At 44.6% G+C, this 19,041-nt stretch overlaps 1 protein-coding gene across 7 annotated transcripts in view; it reads right to left on the minus strand.

Annotated features, from left to right (window-relative positions):
- Positions 1–261: 261 nt before the first annotated feature.
- Positions 262–19,041, minus strand: part of DNAJB2 (DnaJ heat shock protein family (Hsp40) member B2) — a 628,983-nt gene continuing 610,203 nt past the window's right edge. For 3 of the 7 annotated variants that reach the window (XM_069616895.1, XM_069616896.1, XM_069616894.1), the window contains exons 9-10: positions 15,310–15,549; positions 262–608 (exon numbers count right to left, since the gene is read on the minus strand). In XM_069616895.1, the coding sequence (XP_069472996.1) occupies positions 598–608; positions 15,310–15,549 (251 nt within the window). In that variant the 3' untranslated portion in view covers positions 262–597. Of the gene's footprint in view, positions 609–1,964; positions 2,018–14,873; positions 15,550–19,041 lie in introns of all 7 variants that reach the window. The other 4 variants (XM_069616890.1, XM_069616892.1, XM_069616891.1 and 1 more) reach the window with 2 other exon arrangements.

Below are 19,041 nucleotides of genomic sequence, written 5' to 3' on the forward strand. Positions count from 1 at the left end.
CCATTTTAAAATGTCATGCTGGTGGACATGTTTCCTACTGACGAAGGTAGTTTTGGTATCAGTATGAGTACTCGCATACTGCACATGCCCTCTTTGCACGGCAGAATGAAGATTTTAAAGCAAATGCCACTAAACAAAAAAACCAGAAAGATTGATTGGCCAACTCCTTTTTTGTCACAATAATTAAATCATTTAATTACACACATTCAAACCTCGAGAACCAGCATCGGGTTAGAAGAAATCTCACCCACTCCCAAAAAATATCTGCCAGAAACTTTTTTAATGTTCAAGTCCATGGTAAGTGCAGATGGCTGCTCACCCTCAATCCACTTGCCAAGAGGAACTGCTTCCCACTTCACCTAAAGAAGCAGTAAATCCAGCTCCACCAGTGAACGCGGGGCACTGAATAAGTCTCTAGAAGATGCAGAGGCCAGCCAAATTTGCAGGGCATGTGTTAGAAATGTGCAGCAAAAGTCCAACTTAAACTACAAGTAAACAAAATAAAGAAAGGGAAGCAGTGGGGCCCTCGCCGGCATACATGGCACTCCCTCCCTCCTGTATTTTACTTCCAGGGAGCGGCTTCTCCCTCGTCAGCCATCAGACCACACCTGGTGAGAGAAGCAGATACAAGAACATACAAGGTCAGTTAACATGCTGAAGGGTGATTTGAGACATGTGAGGTGACTGCGCAGAGGTGCAGAGGGACAGGACAGATGCTTACACGGAATCAGGCAGTGTGGATTAGAGATGCCAGAGTCAGGCAAAGCAAGACGCTCATTCTTTTCTAATGCCTGGGAAGTGGTTGTTTTAGTATGTGGGGTTGAAACATTGGCTCTAACTCTGCTCACGTAAACGGCTCACCCACACCCCAGGTTAGCATCATCACCTGGTATATTTATCTCACAGAAACAAGCAAGCTCTGTAACTTTGTCTAATGATGTAGAGGTGTTTTAAAAACAGGAGCATGCAGTCTGGGAGCTACACACATGACATCAAGAGATTTGGGGGCGGTGGATACAGACTACGGAGGTCCCCATATTGTAGCACTGGAAAGGCTGTGTACCCTCAGCCAATGGTTCACAATGCTAGATTACGGAAGAGGTGGGGCTCCATGCACCATTGGATGGAGTCAGCATAGCAACACAAAGAAGGGTAATGTGACTTGCAATAAACTGGGTGCGAGGGTTTCAGAAAACAGCAGATGGTAAAAGGGGGACTTCAGTAGGTGGGAAGAGAGGAGGCTCAGCATACGTGGTCAGAGATTTGGCATATTATTATTAGTGTTTTTAAAATGTGTATTTTTATTGAGCCTACCTTCAGGATGCAACAGAGTGCTTTACAAGTAATGGAGGTGGGAGTCAGCAGAAAATGAGTAAAGTTGAGAGAGAAAGGAGCAGGGAGCCAACAATGAGGAGGGGGGGGCAATTTGGCAGCAAGGAATCTAAAACCAACCAAGAGGGAGGCATACACAAAAGCTGTCCGGTCTTCCGATTCTTTCCTTCTTGCACCGGCAGAGTTCAAGTCTGCGCAGGTGTTTACTTATGCCGAAGGAGCCTCGGTTCACAGGAAGTGTGGCACACAGTACGTGATGCAGAAGTGTTGGGTAGACAGGGTCAGTGACTGGGTCAGACTATGCCTGGTCAGTAATACCAGTTATGCTATTGTATTGGGAAAACCTTCTGCTGCAAAGGTGACCTCTATGAATTAGAACAATGGAAGAACCCACTTGGTTAGGAGCTTCCTACCCCTCCACCCACCCATCGGGAGGAGACACTGGGCAATGCTGGAAGAAAACCAGTTTCCATTTGGGAAACGGAGCAAGCAACGCCCAAACTGTAAAGTGGATCCATGGGTACAAGGACCATGAAAGAGCATATAGAGGGTAGAAATACACATACGTTGAGACTGCTCTTTTCTGGGGTCATAGTCCCTAGGAAAGGAGGGGTTAGAAGCGAATAGGTTACCTGCAGCACAGGCATAGTGGGAAGTCAGCCTGTGTAGGCCTGGAAGTCAGGATCTAAAATAAGAGAAGCAGAAGAAGTGGAAGATATGGAGACTGTGGAGCAAGAGAGGAATCTAACAAGCAGCCGACAGATAATGATAATGTCTAACCAACCCACAAATACATTACTTACCGGTTACACTTGCACACCTGTGTAGCTAGCTTTTATAGATACACAGGCTTCTATGTTCTGCCTTCTGCTTGATAATCCTACATCATACTTCCAAAAACAACTTTCTCAACGTCTCAAATATTGTATTGTTATTGAATTAATATTTCTGGAATTATGCAAGGCTGAAATCTTGTACAGGATCAGAGGGCAGCTGCTGTACGTTCTCCCCAGAGAACGAACAAAGGACCAATGGAATCCATGCCAGGCTCTTTAAAGCAACCACACGCTAGGCCACAACCTGCAGAAAGACCTTTGAGAAGGAAAAGCAATCGGCACTTCACTGATAGCCAGATATCATGGGGAGTGGAAGGCATTATGCACTCCTCATGCCAGCAAGACGGTCCTTCCAATCGAAGGTTAACACAGTGTTGTTCCACTGCCACATTATGGGGAAATGTTAGTACCTTTTCTGCACATACCTTTCTTTAGCCATTAAAAGATGGAGGATTCTAGTGGAAAGCAGATCGGACATGCAGAGGGCTGACTCTCTGCTAAGGGTTGTCCCCATTTCTCTGAAAGAGTGGCTTCTTTCCCCATTGATCCAGAGCTTGGGCACTATGAGGATTAGCTAGTCACGCTTCTCTTTTTCCAGCTATAGAGCTGTGGCACTGTTCGACCTTTGGTGGCTATGATGGCAACAAACCTCTTAGTGTTTTGGCTCAAAGCTCTGGTGAATTAGGCAACAGTGTGGTGTTCTGGTGCTAAGGTAACAATGAGTTGGTGGTCCTCTGTCAGTAGTGTGGGCTCTAAACAGAGTACAGGAGTACCCAAGCTGACTCCCACAGATATTGGACCTGAATCTCTGCCTTTTGCTGCTGCACAGAATTAAATTCAAATTTAAAATGTGAAAACAAAAAACATTCAGTGATGGAAAAATGCGGTAATACACATGGAACAGTTTGATAATTCTTAACCAATGTTCATTCTAAGAGAACATCCAAAGAAAAAAGTGATTTGGGACACAGAAGTTGCAATGGCGGCACCAGAAACCCATGATCGAAACAAGTAAGAACTTTAGCTTCTCCAGAGTAGTGTAAACTAATGTCAATCCAAGCAAAGTAAACACGCCCACTCTAAGAGTGCCAGAAGATGTAACCTGGAATCAACTGGGACACACAGAAACAAATGAGCAAGAACATAAGAAACCTCCTGGTAATGGTGAGTTCATTTAGATGCACGGCTGAAGTGGCTCAACACGAAAGGCCAGAAACCTGTGGCTTTCTTGCCCCATTAGGTTGATTAAATTAGCACTGAGATGTTTGATGGCGATGCTAAGAAACATCACAAGCCCGACAAAGTCTGGCCGTCTGGAACCAAGGCCTTCATCCATTCGACGGCTTTTAATAGGAGTACCTATTTTTAATCTGTAAGCATCTCTACTTAAAATTCTGTTACCTAGTATTAGGGAGATAGCCTGCAGTTCACAAGTTCGAATCCCAGTCGAGGCTGAACCATTCAATTGGGTACTAGTAACAGCTATTAAGAGGAAGGAATCTGGCATTAAGAGCTGTATAACAGTAATGTCTCTCATCCGTTTATTTTAACCTAATATCATCAGACGTTCAATCAGAACCATAGTGAAGGCAGCGAGAGGAGACAGGGACAGATAGAAAAAGACTAGTCAGAGGGCCTGAAAGCACAGTTGCATAGCCTAAACTGGAGCCAAGAGTAACTTTGAGGACAAGCGAGTGAAGAGCACAGCCTTGTAACAAAAAGAAAAGGTGCCCTAGTTCTAGGTAAATGTCTCCTTCCAACTGATCGAATGAGTGGTCCCTAGAAGTTAATTCTCTAGGGACCACTCGATGCACATCGCTAATGTGCGTTCATTCTGTATTTGTGATGCAAAAAAATCCAATGTAACCCACTGCTTGCAGCATCTGGATGCAAATGACCCAAAGCAATTTATAGGCTGTAATCGTCCACCATTGTCAGGGCTGGGAGGGCATGTAAATACTGGATGCAGTAATAATGCAGCTACTGCCTTTGCATGATCAGTCAGAGTCCTGTTTATTTTCATTGAGGGTTTCCACTGATAAAAACCGAAATGTCCCATTCAAACATTTTAACACAGGCAGGACCCAGAGATATATAGCTAGACTGAGCACTTAGTGTAATTCCAGTAAGAGGATGTATGGCCTGGCCAACAAGACCAGAAGTTGCTTGGCTCACTTGCGCCATGTCCAGCAGCAAACTGGTAACTGTCATGCACAATCCCTTTCTACCAGACAAGAATAGTGAAAATAGTAGCTGTTCTGGTAGTTAATTATGAGCTCAAAATCTTCTAGCATTTGTATGCACAGAGATTGACGAGAAGTAGGACTGAAATGCACTGTGTGTAATGTCCGTGGACATATGCTCAGACAAAAGGCGAATCACATTTCTTTTCCTGGCACAGTACAATTGGCTAAATTGATGCTGGCAACACTAAGATATAATTTGCGGTTCCAAACAAATTCTCTAACATTGATTCACACCAGTGGCACTTCTGAAGCCAAATGTTTCCATGGGTAGGTTTGCTTTTAATTGTTCCCACTGCAGAGGCATTTTGTAGCTAAGCCTGAAAGAAGCGTCACATAGACAAAATCTGCAGTGCTGAGTTTTCAACATAAAGCATTTCTTATTAGCATGACTCGATATTCTCCACAAATTTCAGAAAACGCTTGCTGATTTGGAAATGTTTGGACAGTTACAGTAGATATCCCCTCCAACTTTGGAATTTCTGGCACACAGACTTATTAGAAAAATGTTATCATGGTTTTCACAAAGTGTTCTGTAGTTTTTCACTGCCACTGCTCAATACTGTAGCCTTCATTTACCTCCAACAGTGAAGAAGGTGCCTTGACGTTGAAGGCTGTTTCAGGTCGTAATTGGTTTTGTGATTTGTTGTGTAGCCGCCATGAAGCCACGTTCTTATCTAGAGCCAGATTTTAAAATAGGCTCATCCCTAGAACAAGAGAACAGTACCTTTGCTTGCAACTGCACGGCAGAGTTGAAAACGGACGCCTTGCAGCTAGTAGCACAGGTAAAACCTGGGTCTACCTCTAGATTTGCACAGTTTTAGAAATGAGTTATTCCATCACCCATTTTGGCATGGTGTTAAAGAATAAGTTACTTACCCCATCTAACTATCTTTTGGTTGGATGTTCCTCCCACATATTCCTCATCTTATAATAATTATCCTTCCAGCCTCAGCTGCTTCGGAAATCTTTTTCGACAGTGGGCGCTGTGTGCTGTGTCGTCGAGTCGATGTCCCTCGAGGGCCTCTGTTCGACTGGTGATGTTATCAGTATACGTAGCGCATGCAGCGCCCGTTGGCTTCAGTTCTATTTTTCCCCCTCCTGAAGAGGAATTACCAGGCGTACCATAGACCGTAGGCTCCAAGAAAGCATTAAGTGTAAGAACACGTAAATTGTACGGCGGGGTAGGCTGGGAGGGGCGATGAGGAATACGTGGGAGGAACATTCAATTCAAAGAACGTTACCAGGGGTAAGTAACGTTTCCTTCGAATGGCTTTTGTCCTCCAACTTATTCCTCATCTTATGATAGACTCCCAAAGAAGTAATAATTTGGTGTTGGAGTACAAATTTAATTTTGTTCTAATCATGGACCGAATGAAGGACCGCTTTTGCAAATTGTCCTTCCTGACTGAAGATGAATCCAGGCAGTAATGTCTCACAAAAGTGTGACCAGATGACCAAGTGGCGGCTGGACAAATGTCTTTGATTGGGACACCTCTGAAGAGCAGCAGAGGTTGTCATGCGCCTTGTGGAATGTGCTCTTATGCCTTCCGGCGAGTCCTTGCCCGCTAATCTGTAACATTCATAAACAGCCAGGATGATCCATCTGGATAAGGTTTGTTTTTTAATAGCTAGGACCAATTTAGGTTCAGTATAGCCAATTAATAATTGGTCATTTTGGCAAAATATAGCCATTCTATAAATGGAAAAAAAGAGCAATTTGTGCGTCCAGTCTATGTAATCTTTCCTCCTCCTTTCCCGTACTGGGAGGTGGCTATAAAGTTGACAAAATGATTTTTTGCGACAGGTGGAAGTCGGAGACTACTTTAGGTAAAAAAGAAGGTTTCACCTTGAGAACAATCGTAACAATCTTGTCTTCATGGAAAACCGAATGTGGAGGTTTACAGGAAAGCCAGCAATTTGCTTACCCTGAAGGCTGACTTTATTGCAATAAGCAAAACAGTTTTTAATGTTAAGAGTCTTAATGGGCATGAGTGTAAAGGCTCAAAAGGAATGCATGTCAGAAATCTTAACACCAGATTGAGATCCCATACCGGGACATTGAATGGAACTGGTGGAAATACATTAGTAAGACCTTTTAGCAATTGAACAATCAGAGGGATCTTAAAATAAGAATCCTCCTCTGAAGAGCGCTTGTAAATAGATAGCTCCGCCAGGTAACCTTTAATTGTTCTAATCTGGAGCTCCAGATTTGCCAAATTTAACAAAAAGGAAAGCGTCAATGAATCACATAGAAAAGGATCCACATTCTAATCCCTGCACCAGCTGCTGAACGTGTTCCAACGGCAGAGGTACAAACATTTTGTTGCTGGCCTTCTGGGCGAAAGAAAGATCTCCATTACTTCATCCGGGAGGTCCCAATCCTTTTACCTCAACCTCTCAGAAACCATGCGTGAAGGCTGAGTGACTTGACCTCTGGATGGAGAACCCGACCTTCCACTCGCGAGAGAAGATCCTCTCTTTGTGAAGATGTATTGGAGGGCAGGGGTACCACGTCCTCATGGCCCAATCGGGAGCAATTAGGATTTTTCCTGAACTTTCTCAACCTTCTGATCACATGAGGAATGACGGGGACAGGAGGAAACGCATACAGGAGTGGAAACTCTCAGTCCATTACGAACGCATACCCTAGAGCTCCTCTTGGGGGAAATTCCCTTGAGCAGAACGGCTTGCATGTCCGGTTGACACTGGTCACAACCAGATAAACTTGAGTGGTTCACCAAAGGAGGACTTCCTGATCTAGTTCCCACTCGTGGGAGACTGCTCTGCCTGCTCAAAGCATCCGCCGCCTTGTTCGCCTCTCCGGCTAGGTGAGCTGCTGATAGAGAGATTCCGTCTTGAATTGCCCAGAACCAGAGCTGCATTGCTTCTCTGCACAGTGGTAGTGAACCTGCACCTCCTCTCTTGCTGAGGTAGTACATGACCACTGTGTTGTCTGTCATTATCTGGACATTCCTCCCCCGTAGAGAGGGCAGAAAGGCCTTCAGTGCTAGTCTAATTGCCCTCAGCTCCAAAAGGTTAATGTGTAGTTTGGACTCTGGTGGAGACCAACAACCACTGATTGTCAGATCGTTGGCGTGGGCACCCCACCCTGTGAGGCGTCCGTCACTAAAGTAATCTCCGGCCATGGCTGCCAAAAAAGATTTCCCTTTGAGACGGTTGTCCTTGCAAGCCCACCACAGAAGGTCCTGAGAGACTCTGCTCGGAACTTTCAGATGGTCCGACATTCTGCCCGAAAACTGGGACCATTGAGTCCTGAGAGCACATTGAAGGGCACTCTGAAATTTGGTGACCATCTGCAGAATATGTTGAGCTCTCACCTCGGGTGGTGAGGTTTTTCCTGAGGAAGCATCCAGGACTGGTCCAATAAATTGGAGTCTTTGAGATGGTATGAAGTGGGACTTCTTGTAATTGAGTGAGAAGCCCAGTTTGTGAAGAGAGTGGCAGGTTACGCTGCAATATTCCCAGGCTTGTTCGGGTGAACAAGCCCTAATCAGCCAATCGTCTAGGTAGTGGTAGATGTGAATACCCCCTCTGCTGAGACTCGCTGCCACCACCACCACCAATTTGGTGAAAACACTCAGGGCGGAGGTCAGCCCGAATGGCAGAACTCGAAACTGATCATGAGAATTGCCAACCGCGAACCTCAGGTACCTTCTGTGCTTGAGATGTATAGGCACATGAAAGTAAGCATCCTGAAGGTCCAAATATACCATTCAGTCTTGTAGTTGGAGAGCTTGAAGGATTTGGGAAAGGGTAACCATCTTAAACTTGTCCTTCCTGAGGAACTTGTTCAAGTTTCTTAAATCCAAGATAGATCTCAATCCTCCATCCTTTTTGCGAATCAAATAGGTACATGTTCTATTGCACCTTTCCCTAGCAGGGGAAACATTTCCTGCACAAGGAGTGGATCAGGAATTTTGAAAGAGTTGTTCCCCGGTGGATGGTCCGGAGGCCTTTTTTGGAAAGGGAGGCAGTAACTCTGAGCTACAGTTTCCAATGGTCAAGCATCTGAAGTAATGCCCTACCATTCTTTCAGATGCTGAGCAAGTCTGCCTCCCACCGGGGTCTTGTGAGTCAAGGCCTCAAGAGTGGTTTTGAGGTGGTTGAAGTGGCAGCTGATGGTAAAACTGCTGCTGCTTGGGTTGGCTTAGCAACTCTCCCTCGTCCACCACGAGGGACTCTTCTATGACCTCTTTGAATGGTGTGTCATCTTCCTCTTCCTATTGAGTAGAATTGAAAGGACTTATCCGTCCAGGAAGATGAGCCAGAGTAGGGGTGTTCAGGCCTTCTAATGGCGCGCTAAGGGATTTAGCTGCTGCCCTTGAGGTCTGCAGCTTTTCCAAACTCTCATCCGCCTTGCTGCCAACCAGCCTCAAGCCATCAAAGGGCATATAGAGTAGTCTAGCTTGAACATCTGGTGCAAACCCGGACTTTCTCAACCATGTAAACCTGCCTAACACTGTGCTTGTTGCCATGGATCTGCTGATGCGGTCTGTAGTATCCAGACCTGACTGGAGACATTCACCCATTGCCTCCTTACCATCCTTGATTGCCAGGAAGCCGTCGCTTTCTTTTCCTTCTGGGATGTGGTCAGCCACCATAGCTATGCAGTCTCATAGAGTAAACGTAAACCATGACAAGGTACAAGTTACATAAATTGACTTTAATGCCATACTGCCAGCAGTAAATACCTTTCTTGCCCAGGCATCCACTCTCTTATCATCCCTATCAGGAGGGATGGATGGGTATGCTGACTGCTTGGTAGATGTAGCAGCCTAAACCACCAAACCTTCTGGTGTTGGATGTTTAGTGAGATACTCTGGGTCGCTGCTGGATGGTCTGTATTTTTTAGCAAACTTTTTATTCACTGCTGCCGCAGTCTCTGGTTTCTCCCAATCTGCAGAGACCCTTTTTTGTAATGCAGTGTGAAATGGAAAAATTGGATCTTTCTGGGTACCCTTTTCCAAGATATCTGTCATGTCATCCTGCTCAAAAGAAGGAGTAGGACTGCTCCAGCCTAAAAACTCTCTAACCTTACTCATAGGTTTTCTATATGAGGAGTCAGCATGTTCAGTAGTATCTGGTTTGCCAAATTCTAACTCGGGAGAGGTATCTAACCCACTGGCCGACTGAAGGTTGTCATATAAGTCTTTTAATCTAGACTCATCAGAGATCAGTTCATCTGGCATATTAGGGGTGCCATATTGTAACCCAAATGGCGGTGTGTTATCTGAAGGTTCGTTATCTTCATAGATGGCTGTTAAAGACTTGAAAAATCTTTTTTTTGGGCAAAGGTTTGAACTGCTTTTCCTGGACTAACATTGGCTTCGATAATCTCAAAGTAATCGTCGACAATGACTTCGAAGTCGGCTCGCCTTTGTCGGCATCTACTTCGATACTGGTATCGACAGCTCCAACGCAGACAGTGTCAGTGACGTTGTTGACTTCTTATTCTTCTTCGAAGGAACCCTTGATGGACTGGATTCCAGACTTGCCGAAACCCTCGACAATTTCTCATCAGATCGAGATCTTTCTCGATGCAGAACCAGCTTAAGGCTCGGTTTCGAAGATTTGGGGCTTCATTATGAGTTTGGAGGTAGCCATGCCACTATTTGCGGCATGGCTGCCTCCAAACTCGGGTCCGGGTTCCTTGAATGAGGAATTACCGGGCCATTCCAACCTTGGATGACTCGGTAATTCCTCATTCAATTTACCCATCCCCATTCCCATTTGAGCCCCCATTGGGCTCAATGGGAATGGGGATGGAGCTAACAATGGGCCTGTTAATAACATGCCCGTTGTCAGCTCCTTGGTCCCCTCGTGGGACCCGCAAAGGATGTCTGGTCCGACCAGACATCCAAAGCGGGTCCCGCGAGGGGACCCCGTAATAGGGCGGAATGAGTTTAACGGCACCAGCACCATTACCGGCGCCGTTAAACCCATTCCGACAAGGTCATAATGAGGCCCTTAGTCTTTGACTTCCCTTTGTCGTCTTTTTGCAGATCGACAGTCCCATCGGCTTTCTGCTTGTCCTTCGAGGGGTTCGAGGCTGCATTCTCGATGATTGAGCATTTAATTACGAAACGCATCCCATTTTGCTGGGGAGTCTGATTTAGTTGGACACTTGATTACCTCAGGTGAGGAATCACTGGAGGTCAAAGGTGACCTATGACACCGTTTCTTGGCCTTCTTCAAAGATGAAGAATGGCGTGATCGACTTCTTGATCGAGACCCTTTCGATTTTTACAGCGAGAAGAATCCCTCGACTCATCAGGCTTTCTTTTTGAACTCTTCCAAGGGGACTCCGAAGGTAACCCCCCCACCCACAATTTATTTTTGCGCTCCCCGAGAGCCTTTTCGGTCATCGCCTGACAGGAGCCACAGTCAGAGGTACGGTGACCAGTACCAAGACACCACAGACATATGTGGTGGGGGTCGGTGGTCAACATCTTCGATCCACAGTCTTGGCCCTCCTTGAAGCCCGTTTTAGGTGTTGATGGAGCAGACGGGGAAGACATTTTTTAAAAACAAAAATATATCGAAGTTCACAGAAGAAACGAAGCGTGCCGTAATTCTTCCAAGCGTTAGCTCGGAAAAACGGAACTGTAGCCAAAGGCGCGATGTGCACTACTTACACTGATGATGAGGTTGACAGTCGAACCGGAGGCCCTTGAGGGACATCAACTCGACGAGATGGCACACAGCACCCCCGGTCTAAAAGTTTTTCCAAAGCAGCTGAAGCTGGAAGGATAATGATCATAAGATGAGGAATATGTGGGAGGACACAATCCATTTGAAGAACAGTGCTGGCACTCCTGACTCAGCAGATAGAATAATTTTTTGGCAGGGTGTCAAGTGGTGGGCTAGCCTACAGGGAACACTGGAGATTTTCCAGTGGGACTCTGCACCATGGGCCTATTGAGCAGATACTCAATTTCTGATCCGCCTACCCTACTCCGCTATACATTGCATCTCATTCCTTAGATCTATTCTCATCCCCACATCCCTCACTTAGGCGAAAGTGCGTTAGAATTTACTATCCTGATCCATGTTTTCCCTATATCTCATATGGGAGAACGGACGTCTGCCCCCGCAAACCGTTCTTAGAGGGGTTCAGCTTGCTCACACAGTGTAATTTGCGACCACTCTGAAAAGCATTTGCAAGACCACCTTTGGTTCCTGGTCGACCCTGACGGTGTCCAGCATGTAGAGAAACTGGTGCAAGTCAGACGTATTCCCTCCCAGCAGCTCTTATCGCAGGGAACACTTTAGAATTTAGGATATTAAAATCGGCTGAATATGGCATCAAGTGCCTGGTATTTGCCTGGTGAGAGATTGTGCATGTCAACATTGAGGAGGTTCTCACAAGTGCAAAGTTGGAGTGCAAGAGGTTGGGAGATTTTATACTATTGCAATGAACCCAGCACATGGCCGTTCTTAGCTGGTGGAGCGATTTGTCTGGTTTATCCGATAATTAACAAGACTCCTCCATGCTAACTAGTTATACGACTCTCAGCATGTTGTCAATTGTGCAAGTGAAGAAATGTGTGTATATATGTGAGTCAGGGCTGGTATGCACTTTGTTGGTTCTGATACTACTTCACCAATGTTCGTAATGTCTTATTGTTTTTAAAAATGTATATGTAAAATAGTGAAACTAATTCAGTACCACCAAATGTCTTCGGGTATATTTGTTTTTCCAAGGTATTTGAGCAAAACATGCTTTAGGTGGTAGACCACAGACAAGGATCACTAGTTCCAGTGCAAAAAATACCAGGTTCTCAAAACCAGTCTCCATGACTCAAAAGCAATTCAAGAAAAAGGATAACGTTTTTAACTCCTTCCTGTGTGTGCTGGGTGGGGAAGGGGGTTAGGCACACAGCAGAGTGATTTAGTATTTGACACAAATGTTTCAAGATCCCTCGAGGAGTCTTGCTCCATCATTTCTTCGGGTTAACCCCAGTGAGCAGACATCAAGTTTCACCGCTGGACTGAAGGCTTGCATGTCAAAGAAATCATGATTTTATGGAATCTGAGGAAGGAGTCAGGCGTGGGTGACTGGATTCAGGATTTAGTCACTCTTCAAAATTAGGTATGGCGATTGGTCAGATCAGGCCAGAGAACCCATTTAACACTTTTTTGTGTTGGCATGGAGCTGGAATGTAGTAGTGGACCACTGCTGAAATAACTACAGTGGCTGTCACCCTCAAGTTTGTAAACAGTAGTGGACAGTGAGATAGAAGGATTGTACTTACTCTATCCTAAAGCTCTGGTACCTGAGAGCCTCATGGTAGGGCCCAAATATATCAACTAGATTGGGATTACTGTGGAAAATATATGCAGCAATCTCAAAGGAGTTTGAGTAAACCCACCGTCCCAAGGATGAAGCACTTGATAAACCCTTATCTTCTCTAGCAGCCGAGCAGTATTCCTCAACTTAAAGATCTTGGATTTCAAAGCTCAGCAAGTCTGATTCCTGTCCAATGGTCATAATGCACATAATCTGCACACTCCTCTTTCAAAGCAGAAGGTATGTTTTTGCAGGAACTACTAATTACCTTCAAGAAGGTCTGCTTCATCCAAAAGCTGAGGTTAAGACCCGGAAGAAACAAAAAAAATAAAAACAATGCCCAACCAGGGGACTTGTGGGATTCCAGTCTCAAATCCTTTGGCAATTTTGAGGCCCAATCTTAAAATGACAAGGGAAAGAAAAAGATGTTTTTGGAAGTGCGTTTTAGGATATTTCACCCAACAGCAGCATATGTAATACCTGAATCTATAAAGATCCCATTCAAGAGAAATGGATGGCATCGCAGAGCTGCAGCTAAGTAAAGCAGGACTCAACTAAGCATCTAAAGCAGCAAACAAGGCAAGGCCCAGACAAAACATATGCAGCAGAAAATCTAGGTCTACAGCCAAGCTCCTAAAGAAGCAAACAAGTTATTAATGCATCCAAGTATCGAAGCACTGTGCCAAGCGTCTAAAGAACACAACAAAGAACTCAACAAAGCATTGAAAGCAGCAAATCTATGATCCAGCCAAGCATCCGAAGCAGCAAAGGGACACAGGCAAGCATCTAAACTAACAAGTTATGTCCCCAACCATCTCAATGCGCAAACAAGACAAAAACAGCAGCTATCCTCAACAATGAGTTTAAACGGTCACGGTGAACAGCGGTCTCCTGTCCCTATTCTCCTTACCATAGCTTGCTTTAATCCTACAGGTCTCCAAATACTTCCTCTAATCCAGTCTAGACCACACCTCAATCCTCCACCTCCAGAACTAAACTTAGTGCACTGGTTTATCTTCCTATTCCTATCCTATTTACCGTCTGTTTCGGACTCCTCTTTACCCTCCTCTACGTTCTCTTTGATTTTCTTCCCTTTCTTCACAGTTGTTCCTTAACGACCCATGCAAACTAATAATAGCCACTTGCTCTTAGTATTCTTCTTTTGCGCACCTTAAATACCTTTGCTGCACCTCCCTCTACCGGGCTCTCTCTCTCTTCTCCTCCTCCTCCTCCCCACCCCCAGCCAGGTAATCTGCCTTTCTGGTTCCTCCACATTACCCCGTCTTGCACACATTTCAGCCAGATAGTTTCCATAGCTCAAGCACTGTGCAGTATAAGTGGTTAGATAATAACCCCTGCCTCTCGGTCCAAAAGGAAAGTCTTCCCTAGCTTAGGTGCAACCAGCACAGAGCAATATATTTCTTTAACTTAACTCTACTAGGGGAACACTGAACTGCGTTGTTACAGAGCCCTCTTTATGCAATACAGTCCAATGGCATGTTAATGAAATGCAACTATCACACAAAATTGCCTCAGTAACACAGCACCGACAGCAACATGCGCCCACTCCATGCACATCTTAGAAGATGGTTTTCTTCCATCAGTGTGTGCTACAGGTTACAGTGTTACTCCAGCAATGTGTATTACAAGTGCTAGTGTACTCTAGCGGCGTGTGCTGCTAGCACTGGTGTTATTACTCCAGCAGTGTTTGCTGCAACCTCATACTGCTCTAAGCTCTGGTATTACTCCAGCAGTGTGTCTCACACTCTGGTATGGTGAAGCAGTATGTGCTGCAAACTGGTGTAAAACTCCACCATAGTGCACTATAGTGCTGGTAATATCCCAGCAGTATGGGCTGAAAGATCTGATGATGCCCAAGCAATGTGTGATAAAGCTCTGGTAACATTACAGCAGTGAGAACTGCAAGCTCTGGTGGCAACAATACAGCAGAATGGTCGCACACCAGCAATGTGGGCTATGATGTGTAAGGAAATACTTTGCCAGTGTAATGTTCCAGACATGCATGCCAGTCGCACCTCTGCTTCTCCACATCCAGGTCCATTGCCTCTGTAGGTTAGACACACAAATCGACATGTCAAAGACACTGCCCACCGCAGCACCTCAACATATTTTTAAAAGAGGAGACACCTGCACTTTGCTTCTTTCTTTTTTGCTTTAGGACTTTGCCCTTCATTCATGCCAATGGATGTTCCTGGGAGTGCAGTAGTATCTGAATTTTGCTTTCCCTCGCTGCTTGGTGCCCTCTTTGCTCCTCGATCCTTTTCTGGGGATTCCGCGACTCCATCATCTGTGGTTTCCCTTCTACTCTGGCCCCATGCGGATTCAGACATTTTGCCCTGATCTGGCACTTTCGCCCCTGGAGAGCCATCCTTTCTCTGTACCCTCACAGCTTCTGTTGTGTACACCACGTTATCTTTTGTCCCTTCGCTTGCATCATTTCTCTGTGACTCACTGACTCTGCCTTTTAACCTCTGAGCTCCTCCTGTCATCCCCAGTGTCCCCCTCTCGACTTGGAGGTTTTTGGACTGATGCCTTGCTTTTTTGCCATCTGCTCCACGCGCACCTGCTCGGTGCTGGCCTGCAGCCTCGATTTCGGACAGACTGTACGCCAAGGCCAGCTGCAGGTCCTCATCTTCGTCATCTTCCTCCTCGCTATCTGTGGTGAAGTATGCAGGCACTGCAGTTTGGGGAGGTTGCGTTCTGGGTGGAACAGATGATGGCTCGACTGGGAGATGATCAGTGGCCCCTTGCTGTTGATCCCGGAGACTCATCTCAAGAGCCAATGCCAGCTCATCTTCCACACCTGAAAGAAACAATAGCAATGAAATTGGATCGAACATCAGCAAGCGCAAACTCATTCTCAACCGCTATCAGAAAGGGCAGTTACAAGCCTGAAGACAACCTATATGCCAGCTAACTCAGCCTAAATAACTGCAAGAAACGGCAGACTATCCTCAGCAAAGCATAATGCACCCCTAACTTGTGGAACATGACAATAGACTTGAGCATTGACTTTATGCACCCACCACCCCTGAAAAAAACGTTAATATGGAACTAATCACAGAGGTGACTGCAGCTAAATATGAAGGACCATACTGGGAGTGGCGGGTTGCCATTATCAACTTGGAACAAAAGTCACTGATCTCTGATTCAAGGTTAAAGAAAAGACTCCTTGTTGAATGAAATGATCCGTTCACTCTACTTCAACTCGTCTGAGAAACAATCAGAATAAAAGGAAAACCTCAAACTTAAGTTCACAGGAAATAGATACCATTTACCTAATTCACGGGGTAACTAAACTGTACAAATTGAATATCTTGCTAGTCACTTCATGAAACACATCCACATAATCCCCCCAAGGAAGACCTACAAACATCTGATATCAAGAGCCCCTTGGGGAATGCCACCATCCAACTTGTCAACAGCTGAAAAAACCTGTCTTTTGGGGGAACTGGAAGAGGTCTCCCAGAAGCAAAGAAAAGTCAGCCTTTTGGTGATCTTGCTCTCCTAATCAGTTTAACTTGAAGGTCAATTGGGTGAGTTATTTGCTGTAAAACGATGAAAGGTTGTAACCAGCTGAATATTTGCCAAACTCGTCCAGGAAAATCAAAGCATTTGTGGAGTGTAGGAGGCTTGCTTTTCAAAGCAGACATAGCTTGGTTGGAGAAGACCAGTAGATGTACAAGGACCCCACATAATTCAGTGCTTATTTTAACAGGGATATAACATACTCATATCACTAGTATAAAGCTAAAGTCCTAAGCCAGGTTTTTCAACAGTCCAAGCCAGAACTAAAATAATGGTTCTTTATAGATTACATGACAATGTTATCTAGGTGAACAGGCACATGCAAAGACTATATTTGAAAACATAAATCCTTAAGACAGCCTTTCCTTAGAAATCTACAGCTGTGCTAAGCAGCAGTTACTTTGCCCTAGATGAAATATACAGATGGCTTCCAGGAAAAGCACTGAAACGCTGGAAGTCACAGATTACATTATAAATATGGCAAATACTGCCTTTCTATATACCATGAGATTGAAGAATTAGAAGCAGACAGTCATGTATGAATAGAAATGTGCTTGGCTACGTCTATCACACTTCACTTGAAGTATCATCGTCAGAGGATCTTTCTAACAAAGCAAGCAATGCATATCAATGAAACCCCAAATCACTCCCAACTGAGCATACCTACAGAGCGCCACAAGGCTTCATATGGTTGTTTCCATTTAACATGAATTTCCACCTACTGATAAGACTTCATCCGTCATTTTTGGAATTCCGTCAAACGCGCCAATATCACGGTAATTTGACTGAGATTAAAAGCCAACCAATCCTTACACACAGTTGCATTGCCATGTACCTAGAAACAATCAAAACATTGCCGATCCTACATTTCTGAAAATTAAACTCCTTCCGGACTATGGATCACCAGGAAGCTTATCTGTTAAATCCTTGAACACAGGATTCCAGTGAGTAGAATCTGTGCGATAAAACCCAAACTGCCTCCTAGTGGAAGAGGATGCAATTATTCAATCCTAAATGAAGCCAGCAACAATTATAAGCTAGACACTTATTCAATTAACCACTTTAGCATTACTATGGATATGTAGTAAAGTCCAGAAAAAGTGGTTTACACTTCTGAAAAAAAAAGAATGGGACATGTATGTCCAAAGACAGCACTCCATTGGAATTCACTGTTCAAAAATCATACGATTTCGAAATAATATATCGCAACATTTTATTATGCATAAATCCAGAACATAAAGGGAAGCCACCCAAGCAAAGCGTTTTGCACCGACTTTGCGTTTGGACACACTTCTATGCATTTGAATTCTTCAACGGAGCTAGGCAGGCAAAACTGTACAACTGCCGATCCTCCACATTGGGTCCTCTGGGAAAGTGTTTATTTTTTAACACTTGCCACTGGGGACCCTAGCATCCAAAATGCTAATGCTGTGACCACCATAACCCTCCAGAATTCCACCACAGTGGATTTACAAAAAGAAATTACCATCAAATAAGGCTCCGGGCCCTGAAGGATACAGAGCGATCTTCTACAAAAAATATTAGGACATTCTGGCCCCTAGCCTTACGAAATTGTTTAACACATTTAAGACCAAAGGAGTTATCACCCCATCAATGAATGAAGCTAAACTGGTGGTGTTCCACAAACAGGGGAAGGATCCGGTATTCCCAGGGTCCTATTGTCCCGTAGCGCTAATGAACCTTGACTTACATGCTACCAAAAGTAATAGGACATGATCAATCAGGCTTTATACCCTCAAGGCAAACATTTGATAGTACACGTAGAATAGCCCATCTAATAGAAAAAATAGGAATGACAATACTCAGCAATGTTAGGGTCATTAGATGCTGAAAAAGCATTCCACAGGGTCGAATGGTCCCTGCTGTTCTGCATCAAACACATGGGGTTCGGGAGAGAAATGTATTCAAATGGTGCGAGCCAACTATAAATCACTGGAGATCCGTATCGAACTTAATGAAAAACGTACAGAGAAATTAACACTAGGAAGGGGCACTAAACAAGGATGCCCCCTGTAACTGCTGCTGCATGCTATTGTTTTAGAACCATTATTGATTAAAATGTGGCAGACAGACCAATTCAGGGGAATAGAAATGGTGGGAGAAGCACATAAAGCAATAGCATTTGCGGACGATATGCTGGTCGCAATGACCGACCCAGAAAAATCAAGAGCTAGTTAAATATGGGAGGATATCAGGTCTAAAAATAAATAGGCAGAAATAAGAAATCCTGAACCTATCTGAAGTGGGTAACGTACAGAATTCAGGGAGACCAGGAAGGATTTAAAAGAGACCGGTGATTGGTACTGAATTACTTACAGAATGACTATACAGTGCAATGGTGCCCCCACAAGATCAGGATACTGAACATTGTGGGATCCTAAGAGAAGAGAAAGCAAACCACTGGACAAATGGAAAATACTTCTGGTGGGGTAGGGTGGAAGGGGGGGGCTAAAAACTGTTGGATTCATATGCTGGTTTTGTATAAGAAACTAATAAAAATATATGGAAAAATAAAATTAAAATAAAATCAATCTACCACCTCAATGCACAATCGATTCCATATGCTTAGTCTGCTCATCATAAGAGCATTCAAGAAAATCCAACTCAAACTGGTTTTTGGGCATTTTTTTATGGCAAGGTTTCCTGTGTACTAACTGCACAACCTGTCTTGGGGTATGCTTCTTTAGGGGGTAAGCTGTTCAAAACATGACCTAGTACTGGTAACCACTAATCACAACCTCAAATG

The sequence above is a fragment of the Ambystoma mexicanum genome, chromosome 9 (genome assembly GCF_040938575.1).
Source record: "Ambystoma mexicanum isolate Mex_15411 chromosome 9, UKY_AmexF1_1, whole genome shotgun sequence".
Taxonomy (NCBI): domain Eukaryota; kingdom Metazoa; phylum Chordata; class Amphibia; order Caudata; family Ambystomatidae; genus Ambystoma; species Ambystoma mexicanum.